At 37.2% G+C, this 12,195-nt stretch overlaps 1 protein-coding gene across 1 annotated transcript; it reads right to left on the bottom strand.

Moving 5' to 3' along the window:
- Positions 1-81: 81 nt before the first annotated feature.
- Positions 82-12,191, bottom strand: Trax (Translin associated factor X). The gene is made up of 5 exons (XM_089640793.1): positions 12,026-12,191; positions 6,579-6,753; positions 4,554-4,782; positions 3,815-3,986; positions 82-3,053 (listed from the first exon to the last, which is right to left on the bottom strand). Exons 1-5 carry the CDS (start codon positions 12,045-12,047, stop codon positions 2,899-2,901), a joined length of 753 nt encoding a protein of 250 aa, XP_089496919.1. The 5' UTR covers positions 12,048-12,191; the 3' UTR covers positions 82-2,898.
- Positions 12,192-12,195: the final 4 nt, after the last annotated feature.

Genomic DNA, 12,195 nt, shown 5'->3' with positions numbered 1-12,195 from the left:
TGTGACCGTTTCTTTTTCCGATTTTTCTGTTTCAGATTTTCGTTTAAGAATCACTAATATTGTCTTCAATATTTAGATAAACTAATGTTTATAAGACAAGGTTTTTATGCAAAGCACAAAGGATAACAAATAATTATAAGCAATAATTAGTCGCCTGAAATATCAATACAAATTGAAAATATCTCCCGAGTAAAAATAAATGACGCCGACAGGAATTAAACCCATTTACACAAAACAAAAGTTTTCCATCAGCCTCGGAAAGTAAAAATATCGTGGCCACGCCCCAATGATTCAATATTTTGTGTAAATTTTTTGAAAAAAAAAACAAAACATTTTACGTGCAGAGAGGCCTTAACACAATGCGAATTTTGCATTTTTGCACACACACTGTGTTTACAGTATCAGTTGCAGCCAGTGTCTTTTTGTGACTTTTGGGTGAGCTTGATTGTGAAGATTTAAAAATTGTGTTTTCAGAATTTTTTCTTTTAAATTGTTTTCGGTTTCGACGTCTAGCTCACTGAAAAGTCACGAACCACCACTGGTAGTAGCTATACAATAATAGGCCTGTAGTGTGGAGTTAATATAGGCTATGTAACCCTGATGACCTTTTCCACATAAGTCTTCACACTAAGGGCCTTACTGATAAATGTGTTTTATATTATGATGTTAAAAATATATAAAACATATGTGCGACCTTTCCTGGAATATGCTTTCCAAATATGGAGTCCTTACTTCGCAAAGGATATAAATCTGTTAGAGAGAGTACAGAGACGTTTCACTAAAACACCAAGAGCTCTGAAAGATCTACGATACGAAGATAGACTCAAGGAACTAAGATTACCAACCTTACAAGAAAGAAGAGAAAGGGGTGACTTGATCGAGACTTTCAAAATTTTATCTGGACATTACAGTTGCCCTAGCATCCAAGAAATCTTCACTACTAATAAAAATGTAAATCTCCGTGGACACTCAAAAAAAATTACCAAAACGCCTTTTGCATCTAATCCTAGAAAACACTTCTTTGCAAATAGAGTAGTGGATGCTTGCAACAAACTCCCACAACATGTCATCGATGCAACAAATATAAATCAATTCAAAGCTCTATTGGATTCGCAATTACTGTCAAACTCGCTGTGAAATCAGATATGAGCGCATCAGCAGAATGCTGCCTGTTCATTACATAATAATAATATTTTACATCAGAAGGCGCGGGTTCAATTCCCATCGGCGGAATTTATTTTTACTCAGGAGATATTTTCAATTTGTATTAATATTTCAGGCGACTAATTATTGCTTATAATTATTTGTTAATGTTTGTTTTATTGCTGGAAAGTTGAACTCTCCTAATAAGGCGTTCACAGAGTGCCTCATTAAAGCGATGACTTCTCCACTGTTTTAGGGAATGCGTGAAGGAATCAAAACTAAATATATATATTACAGGGTCATCCCTAGCATGGAGGGTGAAATATCACAAAAACCATATGTACCTTCTAAATCATGTATTAATAAAATAAATAAATTATTTATTTACATTCTGCAGATTAATTTGAATATGTTATTTTATAGCTTACTGAGCGAGTTATATTATAAGTACTATGCGACTGGGTTATGTATCAAACTTTTCGTACTATTCCCTATGTATGTGTAGTCTTTTGAAATAACGGTGGTCTCTTTTAATTTGGTGGTAATGTTTTTTTTAATAATTTACACAAAACAAAAGTTTTCCATCGGCCACGGAAAGTAAAAATATTGTGGCCACACCCCAACGATTCAATATTTTGTGTAAAATTTTTGAAAAAAAAAACAAAACATTTTATGTGCGAAGAGACCCGCCTTACCACAATGCGAATTTTGCATATTTGCACACACACTGTAAAAAATGCACTGTGGTAAGATTTACAAATTATGTTTCGGTTACGACATCTAGCTCACTGGAAAGTCACGAACCACTACTAGTAGTAGCTATGCAATGATAGGCCTATAGTGTGGAATTAATAAAGGCTATGAACCTCTAATGACCTTTTTTCCATACAAGTCTTCACATTAAGGGCCTTACTAATAAATGTGTTTTAAATTTTACACAATAAACAACCATTAATGTAATGTAAAAGATTGCTTTTCAGTGTGTAAAATTTAAAACACTTTTATTAGTAATGGGGTAGCTGTTTTCTTTTGGAAATTAAGTGTACACAACTACAATTTATTGTATTTTCTACACAGCGTGTTTTTGATGTGTGTATGGCGTACGCATACCTTTACTTGAGCATCATATTACGGGCAATGCATAGACATCCAAATTGATAGACTCGCCTTAACATAAAATCTGGGTATCAATTCGACAAGCTGAAGGCAAATAATGTGTATATTTTTGGCACCAGGAAGTTTCGAGTAAACTTTGACTGCATTTTGAAATTACCAGACCCTGTGCGGAAAAGTAAAGTTCGCTAAAGTAAGGCAACGGTTTGCAAGGCAGTCCATTATGGGGCTTTTCTGCACAGGATCTGAATGTTCGTTTTTAACAGAACCGCCTACAAATTCGGTTTGCTTAGAGATGAGAAAATGATATGTGGGTAAATTATAACACATTTGTAAAAGTGTCTAACTAAATAGTGTAATAAAATATTCACTTTTGGAAACAAGTCTGAAATTTTTACCCGGTTTGGTCAAGTTTTTTCTGCAGTCAGCAATTGGCGCGACAGTGGAAAAATGTCTATATGTAATTCGTAAGCAGATTTTATTTTCGAGGACTAAATAGTAATTACAATGTGAGTTGCCTGTATACTGTCCCCTTTTGCTGATGGGCTGGTATAACATTTTGGATGTCTATGGGGCAATAAGTACAATGAGACCACATATATGTATATATAGTAACATGATTTAATGGGGCTCCCGATGCGATCAGATGATTGGTGGAGTGGGGAGGAAAGGGGAGACGGAAGGGTGCTGGCCGCGCAGGCGCAGGTTACAGCAGGCAGCCTCCACCTTCAGCACGCTGTTGCGGAGAGTCTGTAGTTTGTGCCCCATCTCCTTGTGGGAGCCCGTCAACTTCACACCTGAACACAATAATTAATGAATAACGATGATTTATGCATGATACATATTTGGTGTTCAAACATACTAATTTCGGTTGTGGGTCTGTCTGTGAGTGATTGTAAAGTATTGTATTATAGTATTGTAAAGTGTCATTTTCAAAATTGGAACAGATTGATCGCTCAGGTACGGGAACTCCATCAAGTCAGGTTAGCCTCTCAAAAGCTGAGTGTACTGTACAGGGCCCGCAGATACTGCAGGTAGTACACAACTGCCGACCCTGTACAAATCGCAAGTGCATCCCTCTGTTGAATTTGGCAGCCACCTCTGGCCTGGAGCCCCTAAATATCTGAACAAACCCTCGACTGCAGAAACGGGTGGTCGGATTGTTAGATTCCCCTCTCTTAACAAACGGATTGCTATCCTTAGAGCACAGGCTTCAGGTAGGTATGCTGTCCTTGTTCTACCGGTATAACAATGGAAGATGCTCCGAGGAACTAGAATCATTGATTCCTTCGGCAACGGTGCATAGTTGGGAAACACGCCTAATGTGCGCCCGACATATGTATACAGTTGACACTTGTTACATGAGAACGAGTCGTGCCGGCCTCTACGTTTCCTTCCTACAACATGGGTCTCTTCAAGAGCCACATTCACTCCTTCCTCTCCTCAGAAAGACCCTCCACACAGCATCCCTGTAGATGACATAGGCCCTGAGGGATATTATTTTCCTCAGGGCCTTCTGTGTGTTAGAAAGAGTTAAATCATTGTAAGAATAAGTTACCAAGGAATCCTGTATAGATGTGCTGCATCTCATTCCTGATAATGAAGCAGGACTTCATATCCCCGTCAGACACACTGTTGATGCACAGCCTCATGAGCTCTCCCGTGTAGTCCGCCACTCCCAGGATGAAGTCCATGGGGTTCAGAATCCAGCGGAGCTTCTCCACATTTTCCTAAACACAAGTGAATTAGGATTGTTATTATTCCAGGATTTTATCTACTAATATACGAATATCCACAAAACACTTGCTGGAGGTGAAATCAGACATTACGGTTTATTTGATAATGCAGTAATCCTTAAAGTTCAGGCACGGGGGTTCCATCAAAGCCAGAGTTAAGTTAACCTCTCAGAAACTAGGCGTTTTGTACAGGGTCTGCAGATACTTAAAAGTACACAACCCGCCACACAGATGACCCTGTGCAAATTGCAAGTGCGCCCCACTTTTAAATTTTGCAGTCACCTCTGGCAGGAGTGCAGTCACCTCTGGCAGGAGTGCAGTCACCTCTGGCAGGAGTGCAGTCACCTCTGGCAGGAGTGCAGTCACCTCTGGCAGGAGTGCAGTCACCTCTGGCAGGAGTGCAGTCACCTCTGGCAAAGTACTTGAAAAACCCTTGACTCTGGTCAAGATCGACATTTTTGTCACATGAGCTCATTCTTGTGTTTAATAGCTTGGCTGCGAAATGATTTGCTGGTCTGTGTTTCCGCCCTCCCACAAGAGAAGTTTCTAGGTTAGTTTTACCACTCCGGAGGTGTAGTTGGTAAGCTGCATCCAATGCGGCAGTGTGCAGGAAGCGGGGGAGCGCAGGTGGTGCAGGAGACAGGCGGCCTCGGCCAGCTCCTGCAGCCCCCCCGACAGTGGAGAGTGTCCGCCCATGCGACTCTCCCCAGCCGCCCGCAGCAGCGCCCCACATACCAGTGCACGAATGCGCTTGTCGGCCGCGTCCAGGCCTGCCGAGCGATCTTCAGATCTAGAACAAAGGGAATTGTTAACATCTTTTTCTATTGTATGATGCAGGAGCGCACTGGTGTCACAACACGTTCCGGTACTTCTTTTTTTTGGGAGAAATACGGCATGTGATTGATGCTACAAATATAAGTCAATTTAAAGCTCTATTGGATTCTCATTTGGAGAGAAGAAAGATTGACATATTTTTAAAATTTAAATGAACTGAATTAATATTAATTAATTCTGAAATAAGATATCAGCGCCCTTCAGGTGATTTTGCACAAAAATGGCACTATACAAATCATCCAAATATTATTATTATTATGAGCACGTTAGCAGAATGCTGTTTGCTGGTTGACTAATTATAATAATAAATGTTGTCCCAATGTTTGAATATTAAATGTTTTTGTGGATTTTAAAAATGTCTGGTTTGATTCCTAACCTTCATTTTCCTTTTATATGAGCTGATAGAAATGCACAATATTGCAATCACACATTGTCGATGATTCTTTTCGGCCCCACCTGTGCGTGGCGTGACCACAAATGTTTATGTTTATGGAGGACTATGAAGATTCCAGACAAAGCTTTAAATCCTATTCAAGTTGTAATAATTAAAAAATAATACTATGAATATGACACGTTGGACGCCAATGTAACAATTAAAATTATGTATCTATGGATTATAACAATTGATTCTAGTAAAAACCCGTTGATCGGTAAATTTAGCAATATAATAGATTAATAATAGTAATATCCAGAAGTAAATTAAGCACCAGGTTCTAGTAAACGAAATATAATATATTTAAAGCATGAATTTATAAAAGGACTCTATTAGCATTTTATTTAATTTATATCTCAAGGGTGGCCAGGAACTCGAAGATGATTTCTGATAATTTAAAAAAATGTCACCAAAATATTATATTTAAGTTTAGTCGAATAGATAATGAATTTATAGGACTCCAGTTTGTTTAAACATAACAAAGAAGTTGTCATTTAATTAAGCTATGTGATAAACCAAAATGTATAGAGAAAAACTAAATAATGGGATTATTTATTTACGTGTCGAAATTAATTGCATCACCATGAGCCGCAGTAAGCAACAGCAAGCGGCGTTTCGCGCCATTTGCGGTTTCTTAGTTTTTTTCCTCTAAGTTGAGGTTCAGTTCGGCCGTTCGGCTCGCGTATGTATAAGTTGCATAAGATGCTCCTGGTTGCCTCGCTGGATTTGAATCCCAGGGCGAGCCAAAAAGCAGCTCCACCTATTGTGACGGTAGCCATAGATACGATTGTCCATGTGTCCGCATCGATATCCGTAATGGTAGTTGGGGCATGATGTTTTAAAACCGTTACAAAGTGTTCCTGGATGTACTAATCTTGGAATAAAGGGTTCTTGGAGTGCTTACGGAGGAATGAATTTTGCATTTATTGATCAGTGTTTATACTACAATAGCCAACTCTACACCCTGCTCTAGTCTAGTCTACACCTCTCTAGTATATTAATTAATTGATAAAACTACTGCATTATTATGAATGTGATTTTTCGAGCTATTCGACAGATGGCTCTAATGTAGATTGATCATAGAGGTTATAAAGTTATCTGACAGATGTCGGTGGTAAATACGGTCACTCTTCCATGGTGGATTCCAAGGTATGGGGAGCTGTGAGGTTTCAAGAAACTGAGAGTTTGGAGAGCATAATAATAGAAATGACTTTGGCCTCCAGGCCCGCCTACACACTCGTTCCTAATTGTAAGAGTTTTTAGTATAAATGAAAGACAAATTATGAACCTGTTATAGTAATAGTAAACCAATGACATACTTCACGAGGGAGTGAAGGAAGAAGATGATCCTCTTGCTCTCAATGGTGACGTCTCGACTGATCTTTACGAGGCGCTCGTGGCGGTCGTGGCGCGCGTCTAGTTCCGCCGCGTACTCGCGGAATGCTGTGCACACTTCACTCTCCTTGGGCACTGTTGCTACTTCGTTTTCGTTCTCTTAAACATAATAAACACACGAGAAACAAAATAAAACATCATCTAACGTTATTATTTTTTTTGTAAACTAATGTTTAAGACAAGATTTTTATGCATAGCACAAAGGGTAACAATTATTTTACAAGCAATAATTATTCGCCTGAAACACTCATCCACATTGAAAAATCTCCTGATAAAAGATACATGACGCCAACGGGAAAATGTAACAAGCAGTAATTGTTGAATGAAACACTAGTATGTATTGAATTATTTCGCGGATAAGAGATAAGCCGCCATAGCTCAGTGGTCAGAGCTGTCGACCGGAAATCGAAGGGACACGGGTTTGTGTCCCGTTGGCGTCATGCATCTTTTATCAGGAGATTTTTCAATGTTTATGAGGGTTTCAGGCGAATAATTATTGCTTGTAAAATAATCATCTAACGTTTTATTAATAATTCCCGAGACAGCAAAAAGTACACAGTAATATGCACATCTCCCTGGTGGTGAGATACTAAAACTATGTACATCTCCCTGGAGGTGAGATACTAACAAGGATGTTTGAAACGTTGGCTTAAGATTCTCGAGGAGAAAGGGCGATACGTTAATAATACCCAAAATAATAAAGACGTTATTTCTGTAATTGATCAGCGAACTGGTTTTAATTTGGGGGGTAAAATTCGGTTTAGGGGAGTCACTCGAATAACCGAAATTGAACTTGATTTAGACTAATTTAGGGCTGGGGAATCCGAATCTGTAAGAATTAGGTGGGGGTCGGCACTATTAACTGAGTTATAGGGTCTTGAAATTTCGTATGCGATACATAGAAACCATGTTTTATTTATCAACTTGAATTGAAAAGAATCAAAATGTAAAACAAAAAATTTTACCCAAATTAAAAAAAATTATGTTAACATTCTGAAAATTTAATAACATTTCAACAAGATTTTTAGGAAAGTTTGTTTTACATTAAAATGAAATTTTACTAACAAAAAAAATGTTTAAATACTTTTTAATATAGTATATGGTATATTTAAATTAAAATATATTTTATTAATTATTATTATTTTTTTTAATTATCATTAAAACAAAGTTAGGTAAGGTTACATATTTAATTTACTTAATTATTTACGTAATTTTGTTCATGAACTGAATTTGTCAATAGGTAAGTACTGTATCCATTCTTAATATCTGGCTAGGTAATTTTATTAGCAATTTATTTTTAATTAGTAATCGAGGTAAAAAAAGTTTTCTATTGTTTCTGGCACAATATTTTTTTTGTATTGTTTTGTGTGACGACACCATTGAATTCCAAGATATATTTTTAATACAAAGTATAAATAACCATGAATTTATTCAAAATTTTGAAGATTTGTGACGACAAAAGTGAAATGTTGGCTAAGTTAGTCGAGTGGGGCCTAATTCCTGCGGATGGTAGTTATAATTGTCCAGATTGTGGGCAATCGATGAAGTTGAGGTTGGAAGAAGATCGGTGAGGGATTTTTGATTGTTTTGAATTTTTGTGTCTGCGGATATTCAATTGTTTATGCAGTGTGTTAAAGAAAGGTTTTTTTTAGTTCCGATGGGTTCCGATGAGCTTGTAATAGCAAGTTAGCGCGGGGCAAGAAGAAGGCTGAGCGGTGCAACAAAAGAGTAGCGTTTCGAACCGGTACGTTCTTTGCTCGTTCTCATTTGCCTATATGGAAAATTCTTGGATTTGTCAATTTTTGGGTGCAAGGTGCGTCGTTACGGCTTTCTGGCTTACAGTTGGAATTTGCGCAAGAAGCGTTGGTTGATTGGGCCTCTTTCTGCCGGGAAGTTGTACTCGATGCTCACTTTGGTCGCTTAGAAAAGATCGGCGGCCCGGGTAAGGTTGTTGAAATTGACGAATCCAAGTTTGGTAAGAGAAAGTATCATTGTGGCCATTATGTTGAAGGACAATGGGTCTTCGGCGGCTACGAACGTGGCTCCGGCCGCGTGTTTATGGTAGCCGTCGAGTCTCGGAGCTCTGAAACTTTGGTGCCCATAATCGAGAAATGGATTGAAAAGGGTACACTGATTATCAGCGACTGTTGGAAGGCATATGAGTGTCTGTCGGACTTAGGCTACACGCACCAGACGGTGAATCATTCTGAAAATTTCAAGGACCCTGATTCTGGAGCCCACACAAATGCCATTGAGTCCTCTTGGCGGGCAGCCAAATCTTCCATGACGTCATCTGGTAGAATCAAAGCTCATGTACCTGGTAATCTAGCTCGATATATGTTTTTAAAAACTTGCAAAGAACGCGGGAAGGACCCTACTTTGGAGTTTTACCGTTTAGCTGGACTCTTGTATGACCCGCGTATTCCACAGGAACACTTCGAGACGTGCGAGTCTGATAAGGACACAACGGACGAAGAAGGTTTTTCCGATTTATAAGGTATTTTTTTTTTTTTTTTTTTTTTTTTATAGTGAATACCTCACAAGAGTCCCAACTGCTCCCGTCTGGAGCCAGTGAGACTATGGCATCCCCAATTGGGGGATGTTGTGAGGCTGAAGGTAAGTGGGGATGGGAAAGAGGAAGGTGGGGAAGTACCTGGCTATTCAGATCTAGTCACTAAACACGGCTAAAGCCATTTGGAGCAACGTTTCAATTCTGAATGGTGGTCTTACACCAGGGCGATACTGGTAGTATCTTCCACTCTGGAACGTGCCGCAAATATACTATATATTATTTTAATTAATTAATTGTGAAATAACACAAATTAATCAAATAAAATTTATTTGCGCACGCCGGGTTCGAACCCGCGACCTTCGGAATGGCAGTCCAATGCGTTACCACTGGACTATGCCGGCCGTCAGATTTGTTTTTCTGCTGTTATCTCGTGTTTTTACTGAATTAAGAAAATCAAATTAATAACTATTTAATATTTTTTTAAAACAATAACTTTGTAAACATCACTTATAGGTAAATACTTAATTTATTTATTTATTTATTGTAAGAAACAAACAGCATTTTTTTACAGGATTAGTTATACAAGAGGTTACATATGAGGTAAGCCAAAATAGTTTCTTATGCTAATGTTGGTTAATGTGATATAATACAAGATTGTAATTGGTTATAACCATTAACTGAAAATGAAATTAACAAAAAAAATAAAAATCATTTAAATATATTAGAAGGAAGAAGGAATAGACAGGAGACGCTCATGTTGTACCTTTTCTATAACTGTGCATTAATTTAATTAATATTTGTGGTCGTGCGCTTGACTTCGTTTCGGTATTTCACAAGAGTATTATTAAGAATATCGATATTGTTAAATTGCGTGTTATATTGCGCGCATATACGGGGGATTGGAGAATTTTTTCTAAGGTTGGTTCTGCACGCGGGCAAATGAAAAAAATGGTTTTGTCTGGTTGGCCTTGTAGGTATGTGAATTCTTAAATAATTTACGAGTTCAGGAGAGTCCAGGCCGTTATTCAGAATTTTGTATAAAAATATTTGATCAGATATTAATCTACGTGTTTGAAGTGAAGTAAAGTTGTGAAATTTTAAGGATTCGGTGTTATTTGCAAAGAGTAATTTAAATTTATAATTTATGTGTTTAAAGAATTTGTTTTGCACACTTTCGATTCTGTCAATATGGCATTGGTAGAACGGTGCCCAAATTAGTGTACAAATTAGTGTAATCCCGACCGGGTTTCGCTACAACCGTAGCTTCATCAGGGCAGTATAATACTAAACATCTAAAATCTAAATTAACATGTGTTGATATCACGGTGAGTGGACAGTCTGAGCTACAGTGGAAGAGGTAGGGATAGGTGGGAGATTGAGAGGCGAGTGCTCTCTGTCAATAGGGAACAATCTGAGTATAGGTCTTTTATTTAGGTTTATTTGGTTGTTGATGACTTTGCTATTGACGTTTTTGGCTTTCTTTAACTCTAGCGCCTCTAAGTTATCCAACCTAAGACCTATTCCGATTTTATATAATAGACTGACGCCAGTATTTTTGTCAAACGTATGGTCGGTTGATATGAGATGATTTGCAAATTCGGAGAACCCATTACTGTTTAAGCATCTTAGGTGTTCTTTGACTCGCGTGTTGATATTACGCGCTGTTTTGCCTATGTAAAACGCGGGACAGTCACTACATTGCAGTGAGTACATACCTAATTGATTTAACCGATGTTCTTTGTCCTTAACGTTCATCAAAAATTTACCTATACTATTGTTAGTGTAAAAAGCTGGTTTGATATCTGGTGGGAGGTTTTTTATGCTTTTTTGAGAGAAATTATTGATGTACAAAATTCTACGCCATTGTTGAGGTTGATTATTATTAGTTGATATATTATTATTATGAGGGGAGCTGTTAAATAGAAATTTACTCACCCAACGTCCCGTTGGCGTCATGTATCTTTTATCAGGAGATTTTTCAATGTGGATGAGTGTTTCAGGCGAATAATTATTGCTTATAAAATAATTGTTACCCTTTGTGCTATGCATAAAAAATCTTGTCTTAAACATTAGTATACCAAAAAAATAATAATCAGTCTATACAAACCTAGGGTAGCCCACAAATTACTTGAAAACTGTGATATAACTCTAAAGGGGACGCGAGCAGGCGTTATTAAAGGGGCAATTTTTTGTAACAGGAAATAACATGGAAAAAAGGTATTAGAATTAAATCACAAAACAGTCTATACAAACCTAGCGTAGCCCACAAACTACTTGAAAACTGGGATAAAACTCTAAAGGGGACGCGAGTGGGCGTTATTAAAGGGTCATTTTTTTGTTATAGAAAATCACAGTTAGGTTAGGTTATATATCTATAACACTATAATTTTAATTTAATATTTACAAGATTTTAAATAATAAACTACCAATCTGGCAAATGATATTTAATTTTCAGAATTTTCCATGCATTGATATTATTATTATACGGCAACACTTTTTATTTTTTCGTTGGCACTGCTGAAATGTCAAAAGTATAAAATAGTTCTTAATTTGATTGTTTTTAATTCATAGTTGAAATAATATATAAAACATGTTTTCAAAGTGTCGCGTACGAAACTTCAAGGCCCTATAACTTATTTAATAGTGCCGACCCCCACCTAATTCTTTCAGATTCGGATTCCCCAGCCCTAAATTAGTCTAAATCAAGTTCAATTTCAGTTATTTGAGTGACTCCCCTAAACCGAATTTATTCCAAATTAGGCAACACGCATAATATATTATACAAATACACCGGTATTTTCTAAAATTAACGTATGATTAAAATACGTTCGAAAATTGGTTTGAAATCACTCAATTTACCTTTGGTTTCCAGCTCCGGCATCTTTGCTTGTGTGAAATAACAAACAAACCGAATAATTATCAAATAATTGGCCGAAAATTCAATAATTATTATTGATAAATAGATAACTCTCTTCCGCAAACACAATATTTTGAAAGACGAATGGACGAAATGTCAAACTTCAAAAAAC

This window comes from Hesperophylax consimilis, chromosome 16 (assembly GCF_061612785.1).
Source record: "Hesperophylax consimilis isolate HC1 chromosome 16, BYU_Hcon_1.0, whole genome shotgun sequence".
In the NCBI taxonomy this organism is placed as follows: Eukaryota; Metazoa; Arthropoda; class Insecta; order Trichoptera; family Limnephilidae; genus Hesperophylax; species Hesperophylax consimilis.
This window is presented reverse-complemented; position numbering and strand designations above follow the sequence as displayed.